This window comes from Helicoverpa armigera, chromosome 14, assembly GCF_030705265.1.
Source record: "Helicoverpa armigera isolate CAAS_96S chromosome 14, ASM3070526v1, whole genome shotgun sequence".
Taxonomy (NCBI): Eukaryota; Metazoa; Arthropoda; class Insecta; order Lepidoptera; family Noctuidae; genus Helicoverpa; species Helicoverpa armigera.
In genome coordinates, this window is record NC_087133.1 from 1,380,565 (window position 1) to 1,401,112 (window position 20,548).

The 20,548-nt window shown below is 35.7% G+C and overlaps 2 protein-coding genes across 3 annotated transcripts; one reads left to right on the forward strand and one right to left on the reverse strand.

Moving 5' to 3' along the window:
* Positions 1 to 969: 969 nt before the first annotated feature.
* On the reverse strand, positions 970 to 7,030 carry LOC110371609 (FK506-binding protein 59). Of its 2 annotated transcripts, none has more exons than XM_021327940.3 (7): positions 6,690 to 7,030; positions 6,068 to 6,210; positions 4,943 to 5,063; positions 3,580 to 3,975; positions 3,052 to 3,323; positions 2,658 to 2,768; positions 970 to 2,195 (listed from the first exon to the last, which is right to left on the reverse strand). In XM_021327940.3, exons 1-7 carry the CDS (start codon positions 6,889 to 6,891, stop codon positions 2,019 to 2,021), a joined length of 1,422 nt encoding a protein of 473 aa, XP_021183615.1. In that variant the 5' UTR covers positions 6,892 to 7,030; the 3' UTR covers positions 970 to 2,018. The 2 variants fall into 2 exon arrangements, with proteins under 2 accessions (XP_021183615.1, XP_021183616.1); XM_021327941.3 differs by having other exon boundaries at positions 2,039 to 2,195; positions 2,651 to 2,768.
* A 1,852-nt stretch (positions 7,031 to 8,882) lies between these two features.
* LOC110371681 (uncharacterized) lies at positions 8,883 to 20,532 on the forward strand. The gene is made up of 14 exons (XM_064037837.1): positions 8,883 to 9,124; positions 10,105 to 10,245; positions 10,665 to 10,762; positions 11,047 to 11,128; positions 11,360 to 11,626; positions 12,107 to 12,243; positions 12,745 to 12,861; positions 13,179 to 13,291; positions 13,939 to 14,216; positions 15,869 to 15,985; positions 16,470 to 16,558; positions 16,905 to 17,024; positions 17,494 to 17,581; positions 18,000 to 20,532. Exons 1-14 carry the CDS (start codon positions 9,041 to 9,043, stop codon positions 18,066 to 18,068), a joined length of 1,800 nt encoding a protein of 599 aa, XP_063893907.1. The 5' UTR covers positions 8,883 to 9,040; the 3' UTR covers positions 18,069 to 20,532.
* The last annotated feature ends 16 nt before the right edge of the window (positions 20,533 to 20,548 follow it).

Genomic DNA, 20,548 nt, shown 5'->3' on the forward strand with positions numbered 1-20,548 from the left:
TCATAGAAAAGAGATTATGTTCTAAGCGGGTCGGATATGCACTTCGTAGTGTTAAAAATTGACGATTTGCTATTTTTAGAAACAAGTTGCCAATATTTATGTACGATTTTACTGTGTATTTATCGTAGTGCTAAAGCGATACTCGCTTTGTTTGTGATTATTACGAGTCATCACATCCTTCCAAGAGTCGCATTTTGGATACCTAGGGTATATGTATTTATATTTTATAGGTAGTAATGGTACCCTTTCGATGTACATACGGGCCGCTCGCATCTTTCACATACTCTGAGTATTGAATTAAAAAAACGGCTCGCGACAGTCGAGCCGTTGGTGCACCGGGTGACAAAGCCCATGTTGAAACGATACCTTTACTCCTAACTGCGTGACTGCTCACTAAACAAGAAGGCTAATTATAATTAAAATAAAATGAGACAGCATGATGTTTTAAAACTATTTTGCGGTGACTATGTTTAGTGAGTAGTTGCAATTTGGGATTTAGTATTACCCCATATTAACTTCCAAAATAATTTGGAAGCTGCTCAGTCATTCTATTGGAGTGTATTCAAAGATATATGCAATAGTTGCAAAATTATTTAACTTGTGTTGTACTATTTTACTTGTTGAATATACTCCAGTGTCATATAAATAAAAACGTGTAAACACGAATAAGTTATTTTTAAATATCTTTACAATTATTATATCATAGCTGGAGGCTAGGCTGGGCCTACTAGCTACTTCAAATTATCGTTTGATAAGAAAAGCATGTTTAGGTTAGTGAAGAATTCATGTAATTCAGTGTATAGTGTAAATAATTGCTTTAAAATCGACATTTATTTGGATAGAAATGAAATTGATCTCAATTTGATGAATAAAATTATTTTTAAAGCAACCATTGCCTGTCATTATTCCTCCATTGTTACCAAGATTTTTATATTGATTGGGCTGCCGGGAAAAATTTAATTAAAAGAGTTGTTTGCTCTTTAACAGTTTAATAAGTAAATTTATTCGTATAACTAAATACAGTAACCAATGTACTACAATTAAACCCGCTCGTATCCAAAACAAAATGCTACAAATTAACACTCGCCAGGTGACACACCAAACTACTCACAGTGTAACCTTCAGAGCAAAGGACACAAAAACTGAGTCAATTGAAATGTGTGCATTCCATTAAACTTATAAAACAAAACTAATCTAAACGATACCAATAAACTTAATATTTAAATTAATTCGTGCCAAATTGTAACCCGCAATTGACAGTTGCGACTCGCCCATGTTACTCTGAGGGTGACACTGCAAGCAGTTTTCACAAAACCGAACATAAAAACGAGTGGACAACAGACATACTGACCTACACATACATACATAGAGAGGAATGATTTAGTCCATTGATTATTAACATAATTGATTTTCAAAAAACCACAGAGATTTCATTACAGTGATACTGGTGATTACTACGATAAGTTATGAAAACTAAACTACAGTTTACAACAATAAGAGTTATTTTAAGTTTGGTATATTTGAATAATTATGTGTAGTAGTTTAGTTTATATGGTGAGGAGATCTATTGGGTGGCTAGCAACGACATACAGTTTGATCTGAATATACACTAACTAGATTAATGCACTTTTGAGGCAGAATGCTTTATCATAGGTTGAAGCTTACACAGAATGTTATCTTAAATTAATATTTGAACTTAATTAAAAATACCCCTTCATATTTAATATATGTAAGGGTTACAGAATTTTTAACCAGTATGTAAGCTTAAAACATAGTTGCATCAAGCAGAATTTCAAAGAAGTTGGAAGTCATTCATAATTTTTTTTTCTATTCGAAACTTATTTAAAACATCGTTTCGCTTATTTCGACCTTCAACATGATGGAGAAATATATCCCATTAATGACACAAAAACCATAACAAAATTACTCACTGGTCAAAAACTCCGTTCTGAAATTCATTTAACAAAATCTACCACACAAACCATGCAAGCATCATCCTACACCATCTATCCTTCTCTTTACATGTTCTCAAACTGTCCGTCTTTGTCTAACAGTAGGATGTTAGGGTTTTCCTTCTCGAACTCTGTAGGTTTCCTGAGGCGTTGCTGGTCGGTCCACTCGCCCTCGGCGGCGCCCCATTCGCCCACCTTCTCGCCTATCACGTCTATCTCGTCTTTAGCTCGCTGCTTCTCCACCTGGGAAATGGAAATTGGTGATATAGTATTCAATAACTACTATGGTAAAGTAAATTATTATTATGTGATAATGGCACGTTGTAATGGGCAGAAAACTGACACTAGGGCTTGCTAGGCTAATTAATTTGTAAATGCGGATTAAAGATATTTCAATGAAATCGATGAAGAAGCTTGATGTTACATGATAATGCGAATGTTAATTGCAGGATGTCTTCACTTCTTGCAGTAGCTTAGGGGTAGTGTACCATCTCAACAATGAAACATTGTTCAAATCAATTCAATAGTTTCAGAGCCTCTAAATACAAACTGTTTTAAACTTTAGTAAGATGATGCAATTTTCATATTGCCAGTAAGTTATATTCGCATTTACTGTACCTATAATATAATTTAAAAACAGATGAATGAATTCAGTGTGTAATATGTGGAGCGAGAGTGCTATTAATAAGTTCGCGAACCTGTTACCTCCGTGTCGTGTTTAGCGAACTTGTCGAACATGTTGGCGTACAGTTGCTTCTCCTTCTGCTTCTGTTTGGCGATCGTTGACTTGCACACTATTATTTGGTTCGCGGCAGCCTGGGATAAAAATAAATAAATGTTTATTATGTGCACAGTTTTTGCATATTAGGTAAAGACTTGACATGTGTGATAGTACACCCAAAGAGGTAGACATGCCTCTTCGGGTGACATTGTTTCAATAATAACATTGTTATTTCTATGAGAAAAGAAAATGCTAATGGCATAGAAATGATGGTGCAATGCAATCTAATTTTTTTTTTTGCCATGTCATCCATTTACGAGAAATAGGTGTGACAATCTAGAAATTGAATTATAAAGAACTGGGTACTATGGTAACTACCTTATTCTGTGGTTCAGCCTGAACAACTTTCTCAAAGTCTTTCATGGCGAGTTCAGCTTCCCCTAGGCCTAACAAGGCCTGTCCTTTCCTAAAAAGGCCCTTGACATTGTTCTCGTCAAACTTAAGGGCCTTTAGAGCGTGTTCTTTGGCCTCGAAGTGGTGAGCAGGAGTGACCTTCAGGTAGACTAGGGAGAGGTTCAGATGGGCTGATAGGAGCAGTTCTTTTGCTAGGTTGCGGTTCTCTTCCGTTTCACTGGTGTCTTCTGGCATATCTGGAGAAGGAAACAAAATTGTAATGGGCGTTTTATAAGACTTTTTGTATGAAAAATGCAGCTTTGAGAGTTCTGTGCTTACTTTCCTACTACTTCTCCCAGTGATATTAGAAACCATTTTCATGGCTCATTACTAAGTCATTTTATTCTAAAAGCCTAACAACAAAACCCACAATCCTAATTATTAATAACTCAATACTAAAGAATTGAGTATTGAGTAAGGATTCAATAGCGAAATATACAATTAGAAACTCACCTTCAAGTAATGAAGTAACCCTCTTGTACATCTTAATAGCCAACTGGAACTTGCTTCCTTTAAAGTAGTTGGTGCCCTTCTCTTTGAACATCTTAGCTTGTTCTACCTTCTCGGCGCCATCCATAGACCACGCCTCTTTGGTCTTCTCGAAGTTTGTTAATTTCACTATGTACTCCACTGCAGAATTCGGTGGTACACCTAGATCGGCGTTCCCTTCAGATTTGAAGGCATATTTCGGTTGGATGGTTAACCTGGACTTTTCTCCTAGAGCGAATTTTTCGAGGGCTCTTTCGATTCCTTCGCATACTTTGTGTTCGCTGCCTTCTCCGAGAGGGAAGGTGACCGTTCTCGTGTCGAATACTTTTCCGTCGGCTTGCAGTCTGCCTTCCAGTTCGACTGTTGAGGAAATAAGGTAGAATTGTATCATGAAATGTGCTTAAAATTAAAATATGAAAACGTTATGTTTCTCTATTATTTTCCATGTTTAAGATCTAACCTTCCTACCAAGTCATAAAATGTTTGAAAACTGTTAATCGGGCCAACATCTCCTGAAGATGTCCCGTGAATGGGCGAAACTCGTGTCGAATATCCAAAGCTTCGATTAACTATCACGAGGAAATATGTAGCGTTACATACTTTTCCAGTCATGGATTTCCGCAAAGTAACAAATGATTCCTTAATTATTCCTACCAATATTAAAATATCTTTAATTTCTACCAAAAACTGGTCCTACATAATCTAGTCCTCACCACATTCACAATAACGTTTATTTATCATAATATTGTGTATCACATTTCAGCCTATTCAGAGCGTCAAATGTGCGCCTAACAATAAAATATCATGTTGCTGTCGGTGAAGGGAAATGCAGCTTTTGTATTGAGTTGAAAGCAATCCCTCTCTGTGTGAATAAAGTGAAAGGAAGCATTGTATGGTAGATATATGTATTATAGTTTATATGTTTGTCTGTAGAAATATTCTTGAATTACATGTGAACCTGGAATCTATTATCTAGCTTCAACCATGTATTTTTCATCTATGGCAAAATAGGTTTAGGAAATAGGGAAAAAATACTGAAAATAACGTAATCCTGCTTTCTGCTTATATGTACTTATGCATATCAATTTTAAATTTTCAAAAACAACAGTTTGTAAGAATATATGTATGCATATTTGTTAGGTACTTTAAAGTTTGAATTTCAATCGTTTCCTAATGATTTTTTTATTTAAATATTCCCGAGATCCCGTCCTGGTCCTAGTGCGCTACGCGCTACAGTACCTACTCTTTCGCGCAAAAAGATCTGAATGGATTTTAACAAAACTTAGCAGCAAACAAATGTAAGCTATAAAGGCGTGTAAAACAATACCTGTGACCATAGCGCCATCATTGGGACCGTCGTTTCCGGTGCCCTGCTCGAGGATGTGACGAAGGATTCCCTTGTTCTTGCCAGGAGACAGGTCCTCTACCTTCCAGTCTATCATCTCGATCTAAACCATGTTAATATAGATTTAAGGCAGATATTTTCGCGAAAACATAGAAAAACACAAGTTTGTATTTTTCTTTGCTTTCCTGGCTTCATTGAATGGATCTATTTCATCCATTCCTTCAAACAGAGGAGCTTCCAAAGATGTTAGGGGAAAGAATGAACGTATGTGAAAGATTTTTGTCATCAATATTACAACAGGTTAAGGTAGAGGTTTTTAATTATTAAAGCCTTAATTAGTTAATAATGGTACTTCATAAAACAATTCACATCTTTTGCAATGCAAATAATAAGTCAACAACTGTCAATGTATTCAGATGGTATAATGTAAATAATAAGTGATTAAAATCATTATGCATTCAGTATATCTATTATGCATTCAGTTTTGCAAATTTATCCTTGCATATGGTCCAATTGATCACAGGTAATAATAATTATTATGATTCCCTGAACAAGTGACCCATTTCAAATAATATCATAAAAAGGAAACAAGTCTGGGGGAAAACAGCCTAGTGCTTGTATGATATTATGTCAGAACAAAAATGCCCTGCTCGAGTAGATTTTTCATTTACATTATTTTAAATACACTGCATATTTATGTGAAAAGGACAAATAAATATGCAAGGAAGTAAGTTAATGCATAAACAAATTTTCAGTTGGTAACCACTTCCTGTAACCGCTGTAACCTCTATCATTTAGTCATTCATATCATTCCAGGACATTTGTGGTTAATTGAATTTGTTAAAATAAATAATAATTCTTCAGATAGAAGCCTATGTTCATCCTCATGTGAAGGAAATTATTCTTGCCATCATTCTTATACCATTATTATTATACCATTTTTTACTTTTTTGGATTTAGGATATCCCGTTTTTGTTTTTTAAAATCACATAGTCATCTTAAGATTGCTCAATGAGAATATGCTTATCATTATTTTTTTTCTGTCATTTAACAATTATATACTCCATATGGCAAATTCAAAGACAAATTTAAATTAAAGCAACTCACCTCAAACTGCAGAGTAGAATTAGGCGGGATCTTGGGAGGGCTGCCAGCACTGCCGTAAGCATACAGCGGGGCACAGGTCAGCACACAGACCTCACCCTTCTTCATGGTTGCTACTCCGATGTCCCATGCTTTGATTACAGACCCTACAGAAGAGTTTGGTATGTCAGTCTTTGGCAGCATGGTTATGGAGAATACTGTAGGTACATCCTGGCCACATGTGGTATGTGCAAGAGAAAAAAAAACTTTTCCTATTCTAATTTTGAATTTGTGTTCTAATAAGACATGTGTGTTTAGATTACTTTTTGTGATTATTAGATTATGATGACTCAACAAAATCTCATGGAATTGTAATTAAACACATCTTTTTTTCTGTATTCAGTTATGAACTTTCTTTCATCATCCTTCACTTCAGTAAATTTTAATGAAGGTAGGATACTACCTTCAGTGTGGGTTTCATGTTTTCAAAAAAAAAGTATTCAGGGAATTGTAACCCTTCAAACATTTAATTACTAGTCTAGTGATAAATGTGGAATCTAATAATAGACTATACTCATAGATAAATCGATCAAGGCAGCCGATCAAGAGGTCAAGAACTAAATAATTATTAAAATAAAACAATTACCTTTGCCCAAATTGAATTCGAAGGGTTCATTTCTGTCTCTGCTGGAGTCGAATTTGGTGCCGTCCAGCAGCGTTCCTGTGTAATGCACGGTGACCTGACATCCTGCGTTGGGAGTATCAGTTCCCGTACCCTCCTTGATGATTCTCTTCAAAACACCGCGGTCACCAGTCTTGGTGATATCAACACCTTCATCGACAGTCATTGCGGATTATTTTATTTTATAATTAGTTTAAATTGATAAACTCGCCACGCGTACGCTGCTGCGGCTTATTTTATACAAATTGATTATTTTTTCTCGAAAACTCGCAGTCACCAGTCACACAGTGAGTCGCGCGCCGGTCCGATTTTTTTGAATGAAATCGTACCACAGATGATACACGAGGAAGCGTGGTTTGTTCTTTGTGGAATTTTCTAGATTGACTATAAACTGTTTGACACCGAGGCTTTTGAGCAATGTAATGAAACGTTACGTTTATTTAATAGCTTCACTGCAATTTTATTGATTTCAGATGTCTAAGATTAGATCAATTTATATATATTTTGTCACTCTGAAATTTAAAATTGTGTTTAGTACAACGAAAATGAACGTTCATGCCAGTGTCACTCTCTTTTCACCCTTTTTGCTGAGCCCAAGAAGAGGATAATATTATGATAAAGCGAACTAGCCATCTTATTAGTTACTTTCATTTGCCAATGTTAATTTTCTGTGGTATTTATGCTGCAGACGCATAAACAAGGGTTTAAAATACACCAAAACAAAAATATATTTACAATTCATTTATTATGAGGTTTCAGTCTTTAGAAGTTAAATTTTACAGAATATAATATGTACCTGACTTTATAACTTGCAATAAAATGAACCTATGGGTAATCCTTACCCTTGGACTACCCATACATTAAATGCTGCTGTAGCTTACAATTTTAAATAAATTATGCACAGCAATTCTTATATGCAACTAATAGCACTTAGACCTAAATATTAACAAAGATCTGCCTTTTCATGGCTTCATTTAACATTTTAATTTTAGTGAACAATTTTATACTTTTAAACTATAATCTGTTTATAGCTAATATATTTTTGCATTGCATAAGAGACTTCATAAAAATGGTACTTCTGTTACAGAATAAATATGTACACCTGAATAAATAGAAGCAAAATGTAACAAATAAAAAAATAATTTAAGCTGCGGAATACAAATGTTATCATTTTGAAACTCTAGAATTATGTACATATCTAATCAGCGGTTTTACAAACATAAGTCTTTATATATAACCTGGATGAATATTTTAACAATTGTTAGGACATTTTGTTACATAATATCTATAAAAGTTTGGTGAACTTTGCGATAATAGTTTTTTGGTTGCATCAGTCTTCCATTCATCAGAACCATCACAACAATCACAGATACCATCGTTTACTTGACTAGATGGAATTGTATTGAGGGCTACAGGCTTATTCCTGTATTGAGTTGCACAGTAAAAAGTTCCGTTCACACAGGCACTTGTGCTCGGCTCGTCAGTACCATCTTCACAGTCACAGAAGTCATCATTCACTTGCTCGAAAGGAATTTTCTGATCAGATTTTAAGCACTTGAACTCGTTCTGATGATTTGGTCTGTATTTCAACATATGGTTGTACAATACACCATGGAGTACACCGTTTGTGTTTATAAATCTATCAGCCTCGGAACGCAAATGCGTGTACGTTTCTACTTTTTCATGTTCCATATCTAGGACAGGAACCACTCTGTTGTTATTGTCGGCTTCCGAAGTTATGGTTAAAAAGAAATACAATTGATACAAAATGAAACATACGATCATACAAAGAGTTAGTAATATAATGTTCTTCTTTTTTTTAAGTCCCATCATGCCGCTCATTGAGATCTAAGCACTTTCACTGTATCACACAAGAATTCACTGATATTAATAAATAAACACGGAAGAATATAGATTTACATTACAAACGGTAACACAAAACATCCGCAAGGCTGACCTCTGTTTATACTGCATCTTGCTCTTTTTCAACATGTTATGAGAGACAGAAAGTAATTTAGATGCATCAGATGTGAATAAAAAAGTTGGAATGTTTTGAAAGAACAATGACAAGTGCAATCCAATTTACGCAACCTCAAAATCAAGTAAGAACAAGAACGGAATGAGAAAAACTACTGCGTAAAAATAAAAAACGTCTCAAAAGTCAAAGTCAAACATAGTGACATGTTTGGTTACGTCATGGACGGGTAAATAAAAAAATTACGTTTATTGACGAGCGAAGAATTATTTGGTGAAAAGTTATTGAAAATCATTTAATCGTAAATCTAAATCAATGTGTGAGAATTAAGGCCATCATCATGGATTTCTTGACGGTGGACCGTCAGGTGTCTACCTCTTCGGAGAAAAAGGCGGATGAATCTGAAGCCAATGAAGATCTTGAGGTACACTACGTTCTTATTGGTTTTTGTTATTTTGCTCAAGTTCCCAATTCAAATCAGTATTTGTGACTGGCTATATTCGTCCTGTTAACTCGTTTACTATCCTAAAAACACGGCCTTCGATTATTGCTTGTCACAGGACGACAGACAACAAATTATTTTCCCTTATCCTAATTTTAGATTCTTGCTACTAAATACAGTAAACAACAGTGATTTTGAGGAAGTTTCCAACATTTTCGTCGATTGATGTAAAATGATTTGTTTATTTGGGACCTTTTATTACTAAGTGGTAATAACAAATATGTACTTAAAAACATAATAGCTGATTGTGATAAGCATTTATCTCTACTTAATACTATACATTGTTATTAAAGTTTACTGATCCTTATCAGACAATGTACACACAACAAGGCTAGTACGTAGGAACTAATTAATCCAGTATTTGTACCTGTCATGACTGCCAAGTTTTTATATATCTTTATACAATGCTACATGTTTATTGGAACTGTTTTGTAAATTATTTATAGCCCAGTTTCTAAGAAAGCAACAAGTTGTGTTAATGTTTTAACACTTTTCCCCTAATATATTTATCAATTTACCTAGAATGAAATAAAGGCTACTAAAAATGTAAAGTGTACCATGGTCAGGTGAGGTTGGCTTGAGTTCCTGGATTGTTCTTGGGACCTCCTTACACCCAAGATCTTACTTGATCAATGAAAAATTTTTATGCCATAAAAAACTGGCCATACTCAGCAGTTTTTATAAAAATAGGTTGTATAAAAAGTACACATACATTACATAGGACTCATAAGATGTTAACTTGCGGAATTTCGCAATATTCTATCTATCTATTGTTTTGCTTAACAGAGATAGGCATATGTTGTTACTTGTATGTGGTTAAGGTCTAAATTCTATCAGTATTAAGCAAATCACCCGATAGTATATTAGGAACAGCTTTACTCAGCATCAATTCTATTACCTAGGTGGACAATTCAAAGAGTGTGCTGCTCAAGATAGCGACCCTGTATGCCGAGCAGCTGATGAGTGATCTGATCTTGGAGGTGGGAGGAGTGGGGTACCCGGCCCATCGGCTCATACTGTGTGCCAGTAGTGAAGTATTTCAGGTGGGTAAATTAGAAGTTACAATGAAATATCAACATTTTCAATGGATTTATATACAGTGTGCTGTTGGGCGTAAACTAGGGATTAACAGATGACAAGTTTTTGGCCTTATAAAGTTATTTGATTGGAATTTTGATGATTATACTGTATTTTCCACATGAATTTTCTTAGTATGCAACCTTTGGAGGGTATTTGTAAGTCATGTGCATGCAGCCTAACTAAAAAACAACATCTAAATTGGTCCACCAGTTTATATAGCTGTCAAAGTTAAAACACCACTCTTATGCATTGTTGTCCATCAACAGATAGACTTTTCTCAACAAGGTTGGGGTTGGTTTCTAACCAGATGCTGCTGACTACTAGAGCTTTATAAGAAGGGACTGGATTTAATAAAGGAAAATCTTTATTTTGCCTATTTCAGGTGATGTTGATGAACCGTGAGTGGAGCGAGTGGCGGGAGAGTCGCATCGTGCTGCAGGAGACTCCCACTGCTGCCTCCGTGTTCCCACACTTCCTTAAGTAAGTCACTGCTTTCCTTGTAAGATAAGATCTAATTTATACAGCATACTACATGAGTATTTAACTCTTTGAAGGCAAGGTTTTAAGTTGAGGTATTTTTTACTTTTTAGGTAGGTCAAAGAAATAATAAAACTAATTATTATTAACAATAATTTCTGCTTATTGGGATCTAACCTTTAATCATGGGGTATTTTGGTGCAAAATAGCAATTATTCAGCTTATAAGCAGTAGTAATTTATAAATGTTCATAAAAAACAAGTTATCAAAAAATCTGTTTGTTCCAGGTATTTTTATACTGGCCAGATTAGAATATCACATCATACAGTGTTGCCAGTGCTTTCTCTTGCCGACAAGTATAATGTTAAGGTAAAAATACGATATAAATATTGAACCTCCTAACCTTTGCAAAGCTACTTACCGCATCGAGACATTAAGTCACATTGCACATACAAACTTTCGTCTTTACATATATTATTATTGTGATTTTTGCATCACACAGTTCATCATCAGCTTACTAAATTGCAGTTTGGATCATGTTAATTGTGCCAAACTGCTTTGGCTCCTCTTATAACTACAAATGAGGTGTTGTTCCCACAGGATCTAGTCACGCTCTGCCTGGGCTACATGTCGCAGCACATCGCGCAGGCCGCCAAGCGCGGGCAGCTCATCTCCTGGATGCAGTACACCATGGCGTGTGGACATAATGACGTCGCTAAGGTAACAATACCTGACTTGTTCCCACAGGATCCAGTGACGCTCTGCCTGGGCTACATGTCGCAGCACATCGCGCAGGCCGCCAAGCGCGGGCAGCTCATCTCCTGGATGCAGTACACCATGGCGTGTGGACATAATGACGTCGCTAAGGTAACAATACCTGACTTGTTCCCACAGGATCTAGTCTCCGCCAGGGCTATTTTATTTAGGCAGTTTCATGTCTACATCTTCTTCCTCCGAGCCTTTTTCCCAAACTATGTTGGGATCGGCTTCCAGTCTAACCGGATGTAGCTGAGTACCAGTGCTTTACAGGGAGCGACTGCCCTATCTGACCCCCTCAACCCAGTTTGATGTCTACATACACATGAATAAATTACTACGGCTAATGGATCCACGTTATCCCCTGGGGACTACCTACTTCCCTTACCCGGATGTGGATAAAAATAATTCTGTGTCCTTTAGCTACCTCTGTACCCATTTTCAGCCAAACCGTTCAGCTGTTCTTGAGCTGTAAATAGTGTAACTAAGAAACTATTTTTTTTTGTAATGATATTGAAAATAGCTTTAGCTATTTTTTAGGTTGTGTAAGCTAACTTTTACTTGCTGTAACCACCAACTTTGTTCGTGCAGGAATGTCAGAACTTCGTGAAGTGGAACTTGGAGTGGGTGTGGTCTGACAGCGACCTGAGCGAGCTGGAGGGCGAGACGCTGGTGCAGCTGCTGCAGCAGAGCGACCTCGTGCTGCACAACGAGATGAGTGTCTACAGGTGAGTGAAAAGGAGCCAGTGGAACAGCATTCACAAAAACCCCTCCTTTCACCACTTTGTACAGTGTTATGGCAAGAAAAAAAAGTGGGGATGAATAGACTTCTCAGCAACACAGCTGTCTATAGTCAATTGGGTGTCAAATTGTTTCATGTAGTAAGGCATGAAGACCAAAATGACTAGCGATGATGTCATAAAGCAAAATCTAAGAAACCAGTGCCACCAAAATGCCGGTTTGCGAGGAACGTTACTAGCTCAGCGCCCATTTTTTATAAAACTAAAAGTTTTCGACAGATGTAATAAACCGAATATCTCGTTTGTTCACTGGTATCATTTTGGTCACGCTTACCGTACGTGTTTGTCCTAGAAGGTGCCTGGCCTAACTGCCTTATGGCATCTCCGCACGTCTCTTTTTCCTCCTTGATATTATGGTTAGGTTAGGTATGGGTTATGTAATAATCTCTAATGACTACATAACTATTTTAATATAATTATTCCGTCCAGGTTCGTAGTACGGTGGTTGAACCAGCAGCGCGAGCGTCTGTCCGCGTCCGACTTCACGGAGGCCGAGTTCAAGACCCACTGGGAGTCTCTTGTTGCTGCCGTCTTCTCTCATGTCAGGTCAGTTATTTACTATGCTATGATAAATTGAAAATATATCCCCGGAAAAGAAAATAAAGGTACGTGATTCTACTGAGGCGGAGACGAACGGAGCGCTTGACTATTTCCATCGGCATGTCTGTCCATCATGTATGTCTGTGTATTTGTGATTCTTTCACGGTAAAAGTTCTTGATGGATGCTTATGAAACTTTGCTTTGGAATAATAGGCTACTTTTTATGTATGCGCTCTAATTAGTTACTGACAAATAGCTAGTGTTTCTCCTAAAAATGTTTACTTTTTATGCAGTTATCGTAATATTGTATTATTTTCCTACAGATTCCCCATGATGTGTCCCAACCAGCTGGCTAAGCTACTGCTCTGCCCGCTCACGCAGGAACACAAAGACTTCTTCATGGAGAGGATGGCCATCGCCATGAGCTATCAGTCAGGTAAACTAACGTCCCATCTAATCTACCACGAACGAACGTTACACTGGTAGATACTTCGAAGAATAACAATAAATATGAACCTTAACGTTGTAGTTATAGGGTGCAATTTTCAGTTTCGTTTGAAGACCACTTTCTGCTATATTTCTCTAGTATACGAAATTGGTTATGCGATCTATTGTACACACGAGTACAGACATTAGTACATATTTATAAAATAAAACATTGATGTGTTTAACTATGTAAATCATTTAAGTATAATTATTAGCTGTCTCCCACATTTTCATAAGCATCTCATGGAAATTACTTCCCGGACATGGTCAAAATATGGATTATATAGCTTTCCAGTAGTGAAAGATTTTTTAAAGCGCTTTCGTAGTTGCGGTTCATCATCTTATAATCTAATATCAAATGTAAAATCTTTTTTTAACCGACTTCCTAAAAAGGTTGAAGTTTTCAATTTATTATGCGCAATAAGACTCATTTTCTTTTCTTTCTAATTCAGATGTATTTTTTTTCAAATTAGGATATTTACATAACTTTCTTTTTCTTTATTTTATAACTTTTTTGCTTTCTATTTTTAAAGTCAATTGATAGTACCTAAATAATACAACAAAATTCCTAATAAGTAACTAAATCTTTTTAACCAGGTCAATACGAGCGCGTATCAGAAGTCCAGCAAACAGAAGCGGGCCGCATGCTATTCACGCCCCGCCTCTACACCGAAGACACGTGGGGCTCCGTCCTCGCAGTAGACAACTTCCACTCGCTGCCCTGCTACCACACCCGGACCTTCATCTTCAGCACCAGACCTTCCATAGCTGATGTAGCTCCTCAGGATAAGCTGACGGAGTGGACGGTGGACTTGTATCCGAAAGGAGTGTGGTTTAGGAAGAGCTTGCTGATCGTGTGGGCGGGGACTTATGATGTGAGTGACTTTTTGTTTTTCTGTGGTTTTGATGGTGGTTATTTTTGTGTATTTTCATACTAGCGGATTTTAACCTCCGTTCTTACCGGATATTACGGGCGGTGTCCGTGAGAAAAGTAAACAATTGAATGATGACTACATTTTTGTCGCTCGGAATGAGTGTACAAAATCTGCTGGTGTGAAAGCAGTCTAATGCTTTTAACAGTTAACATTAATTTAATGCTATAAAAGAATGACAAAGCAGATAGGGTCAAAACGTTCGTTGTTGTCGCTTTGTAACTACAGATATTCATTTGTAAGTATAAAAATGGCTATAGTTATCGGCACGGATATTGAGCCCTGACCTTCACCTGCGCAGAAGCGATTTATTGGTTTATTGCCTTATGTGTACAGTGCGCAAAGCGATCCCCACTCTTCCGCCGAGAGCTCAATATCCGTGCCGATAACTATATCAAAAAGTTTTGGGTGTTTGAAGTCTTGTTTCACGACCTCTGAGCTGCGAGTTAATAAAAATAATATTACTACATATTTTTTTCATTCTCCACACTGAACCTTATTCTTTGGAGATTTAGTTGCAAATCCATAAAAGATATTTTATAGATTGTAGAAGTTGCATTTGCTAGATTTTGTACTAATTCAGAGGTGGTGAATCAGACACTCAGTGTATTGTAACCTGTATAGATTAACAGTTTATTTCGTTTTCTTGCGCGAGCCGTTTTTCCGAACGCGCGGACCCAAAGGGAGGGTATGTACGGTCATCACAAGTTATTGTTGAGCCACCATGCTAAGCTTTTTCCTTGCATTTTCATAAAAAAATTATTAATTTAAAACCCTTTTTTTGCATATTTATTTTTACTCTTATCTTCGGTTATTTGTATATAAGGCCAGATATACTTTTTGAAAGAAATATCTATTGTTTTTTGGGAATATAGTCATCAATACTTTCTGTACTTATTTGCTTGCTTTCAATATTTTCGAATGACATCGGTGGCTCAACAATTTCTTGGTTCGATTGTATGAATGACAGGCTTTTTATTTACATTATCATGGGTTAATAAATTTATTAGTAACTCACAAAAAAGGGAACCTAAAAAAACTGAAAGCACTTGAGTATGAAAGCGAAATAAAAAGATTGAATAAATGTGATCATTTTATTTATTTATTGCTTATGTACAGTGCCTACTGAATTGCGTTATTTTGTTGATCGAGATTATTTTCCAAAACTTATACTAGGTGGCTATTTTGCTAATTTAGTTGAATAATTTATCGATAAAATTATATCGATATCTGACTCGCAATCACTAAGCACGCTTGCATCACATAAGACCCGTAATGCATAACAATATGCACATATCTTGCTTTGAGACCTTCGAATAGTTTCTCTAACTAATCGGTACAGTTTTACAGTGATTTCAATAACTCATCTATTTGTCGAATTGCTTACTAGAGATTGAATTGTGACATTGGCTTCATATACAGAATGTCAAATTTTAACAAAGTACTCTTGTAATGAAACAATGGATAGATAGGGTATAGAACGTCGCAGTAAATTGACAGATAGGTTACTGAAATTGCATTTAAACACCCGATCAACAAAATACCGCAATTCCTTAGGCACCAATCGCCAATTCCTCATAACCTTCTTTCCCCAGGTGCCGGAAGTTGTATTGCGGACGGTGCGGATATCTATCACGTGTCAGAACTGCCCCGAGTATACCGTCAACCAGTATGGCGAGACTGAACAGTTGGAACCTGATGTCAGGGTTAAGGTTAGGATATTTTATATAGTTGTCGTAAATGAGATATAATCGTCAAGTATCGGAGACGGTGCTGATCTTGATTTTTGCTCATCATCATCCAGCCCTTATTTATTCCAGTTTTATTTGGAATCGGCAATTTTCGCTATATTGACTAGACTATTTATATAACAAAAAATTCTGGACACTTCGCACACGGTCGGTTAGCCCGAAGTTAGATTGTGTCGGTGCTAATAATAATAATGGCCTCCTGATAGATTGTCGACCATAAGGAGATCAGCCAGCGCAGTACATAATTAACATTTGCGCAGGCACAGGTGCAATTACTATTCCCTCATAGCCCGATATCTCTCATATCACGACGACCATCATTTACGTCCTCTTCGATACACGTGTTTATGTATCAATCGCATTATGAAAATTTTGAGAAATCTACAACGCGATATTGTCCTACTTAACTGGAGCAAGGAGCCTAATAAAATGTATTGTTCCTCAGATCGGTATTCTAGTGTGGGGCGTTCAGAAAGGAGTGGAACATGTCTCCTCCGTCGTAGAACGAGTCCATCGGTTTTCACCACAAAACAGGTATCAGTTCGTTTATTACTTCTGTAAATGTGGTTATCTATTTTCTATCTATACTAATATATGAAGAGGAAAGATTTACTTTAGGAACAGCTGGACGATATATTAAATATCCACTTATGTAACAAGGCTAGTTTTTTTACCTGTCTACTGAGCTCACACGGGACGCCTTAGAAACTTCTGGCAGGAGCTAGTTTGTAAGCTAACACTTGTTTTTGTGTAAAAGAATTTAGTTGAAAAATGGTGGGGAGGTAGGTTAGAACTAGGAGACTTTTATTTCTTTTCCGGGCATGGGAAGTATAGATCCCTCGAGACTGAACCAACTAGTAACTTATAACTTTTCCTCCAGAGTGCTGAACATAGACGGCGCTTTGGACTTCGACGAGCTGAACACGCCGCTGTACTCGCCCGCGCCCAAGCGGGACCTGTCGCCCGCGCCGCCCACGCACAAGTACAGCGCTTGTAACACGTATGTTAAAAATATATTTATAGCGTTAAAAGAATTTAGAAAAACACTCTTGACTTAGTTGAATTATATTTATTTTATATGGAACTTAATGAACTATTTAAAAATCATATCTTACTTTGACTTAAGTATCAATGAAACGAATTTATGCTTAGAGCAACGCTAATTATAATTTTGTATAAAAATATACAAATTCGTTTTTGGTCTGAATCGAAAAATCTCGCTATCACTTGTGAATATCCTAAAACTTAACGGCTAACGTCACAATGTACCTTATTAAAAAAAAAAAAAAAACAATCTTAAATTATAATTATTTCAATGATAGCCTGAGAAAGTATATAGACTGACCCGTGGTCAACAGCTAGCAATAATAATTATGTATTTATTATGAATATCATAAATGATAATCTTCTTTTACATCCATTCTAAATAGTTGTCATGACAGAATATTTATTCCTAGTAATATTTGCAGTGGAAGTAAGCGTTGTTCCAAGTGTTCGGATACCTGCGACTTCCCTGAACCGAAACACCTGTTGGGACCTAACAAGGATCAGCTGCGGGTAAGTCATATACGGCAAAATTTATGTATTAATATAAATAAAATTCTAAATGCAATTATTTTTGTAGATTAGATGTTCAGATTTTAATAGCTTTTAACTGACTTTTAAAAAAAATGTGGTTCACAGTTTGATCCGTGTATATGTTTGTGTACGATAGCCTCACGTTTGGCTGATCCGATTTTAATACGGACATAAGAGGTCTTATGTATGTGACTGAAATCGGTTTTATTTCTATTTTTTTGCAATTGCAATGACTAAAATGCATAAAACACTTAATGCGTTGTTTAGAATTGTGGTCGTACTAAATACTTATAGATAATTATAATATGTTTTTTACATACTTATGAAATCTACTATAAAAGAGCTAGTTTTCCCAAATAGAATATTATTTACTTATATAATTTCCTTTACTTCCCAGATACAAGTAGTAATAGTTCCGCTAACGGACTACTGCCACGTGAGCTCGAGCGAGGCGGCGCAGGGATGACGTCACAATATCGCGCACTCGCTCTGCCGCCCGTCCGCCGGGCACGAGTGAACGAGACAACTATATTTCTCTCAGTTTCAGCTTTATCGCAAGAGATGAAGGTGAATAGATGTTGGTAAAGTATGTTTGTTAACTCTGCCTTGCTTGTATAGTTTGATTATAAAGACAGAAATACTGCTTAATCTATCTTATCTACTTTAATTTAATAAGAGGAAACATTTTTTTCTTTGCACAGGCTTCGAAATTTCGAACTGAATTTACTTGAAAAATTATTTTACTGTTGGGAAACTATATATACTATATTATCCCGTTACGGGAAGAAGTTCCCCCAGGACGCGGGTGAACGAGTTACATTAGCTATATTTTATTCGGGTGCAGAAAGTAGAGCCTCATAGCTGGTATATAAAATGTGTTTCTGTCTCTGTCTTACGATAGTTATAACCAATAGTGGGAAGGTGACAAGCATACTTTTAAGCAAGAACATCTATTCATATCTTTGTCTCGTTTAGCCACTGAGTTTGTTAAGTACATTAATTATTAGAAATATTTTTACACCATATTGTTTAAATATGTTTCGTTGAAAATATTTAAATATTTTTTTAAAGAATTTTAAGTATAATTTATATATTATGTTAGCTGAAAGAATGGTGTAAATTATTTTAGTTAATGAATAGAAAATTTTGCAAAAAAACCCCGGTGTGTTACCGGGTGACTTTGGTTAAGCTTGCTAGGTTAATTTTATTAGCCTGATAATTTAGATAAAATATAAATGTAAATTATTATGTTTGAACGAGGCTAGATAAACGACTGGGTTAAGCAAGGTCTATTTGAGGTTATGAACTCATAGTCCAATGCTTAGTATTGTTGAAGTAAGGATTTTAATGTGTTATGTATTTACTGTGGGTCGCATCACTTACCTATAATGCTAACCGAACCATTTTCAGTTGTCAAATCGCCGATGTGACCAATGTAAGCAAGTATACGGCTGGTTATGGTTTGGTTATAGTTACATGGTGTAACACCCTTACTGTATTAATATTAAAATTCTAGAGTAATAAATGTCAGAGTTTGGGCTCTTTTTAAACCATATTGATGTACTTAAACACATGTTAAGCCATTATTGTCTGAATTTGATCGATTTTCAAGTCTGTATTACTAAATTGAATTACTTGATTGGCTTTTTTATAATCTGTATCATAATTAAAATGTATGTTCTTGAAGTAATTCGATCATTGTTACTATTGTAGAACGGTTATGTTTTTGAGCCCTTATAATTATTTTTACATTGTCTGGTAGCTAAACCTAATTTATATTTGTTAAAATGTTATTGCTCTCGATGTAAACCTTTTTGGTGTAATATCTCGGTGTTGGTGAAATTCATTAGTGTTGCCATTAATCAAAAATAAAAATATCACAGATAAGTATAAAATGATAATTGCGTATGAATGAAAATTTAATTTAATATAATAATGTTACATAATAATTCAATCAATGTAATATGTAGATCAATTTATTGCCAGCCTAATATTTATGTTGTAATATTCTGTTATTTGAGGTCTAGTTTTTTAAACCTCTTTTTAATATTTCTTAAACTGTTTTTGGAGCTTAGGTACGCCGAAATATATTTTATGTTACTTTGCAGCGCTCCATCTTTGTGTAAATAAATTGTTTTAGTTTTAAAACAATGGCGTCATTTATTTATATATATCTGTAACCATTTCAGTCAGTTATATTGGAAGACGAGCGCACGAATTCTACACGTATCTTGTTGGCTCAATTTTTTTGACATTTAAATCTTCAATGTGAAAGGAATATGGAGATTCTTACTGTTCATTATAATTATTAATATTTCGTATCATCATTTTATTGAATTTGTCTCAAAATAGCTTCAGCGTGTTGTTTTCGGCCCCACGTTCACAATCTAAAAAATCCGGGACTCCATAGTCCTGTGGTTTGGCCGAGACATATGAACCAATTCAAGCAGGTTGTATTTGCTATAAGTTTATAATTTACAACTCATGTTCTTAGCTCAGAGCGTTAAAACTGGATACTCGCACAAAATGTGTAATTTCTTTCATTTGTTTTACCTAAACCCGCTGTTGGAGTATATTATTCAGTGATCAAATGCAGCGTACAGAACTTTCATTGTAAATCCCTGAATTTGACTCCCAATCTAAGTGAACATTATGTGAATCCTATATTTTTTAATTGGTTTAAAAAGAATTTGGTGTCCCAGTTTAAAATCTCTTTATGGGTGTTTCCAGTCTTATCGATTGATCGACGTCGAAAATATCGATCCATGGCATCAATCGATAGGTCTGGCAACACTCAGTTATGCTGTATATTATTATGTGCAATATTAATTGTCCTATTATACTGTTCGCTGCAGTATTATTTTGTCTGTTCGTGCGTAATTTGTTGTAAACGTTTGGACTTGAATATTATAAGTTTGAAATATTTTAAATGAGTTTTTTTTTGTC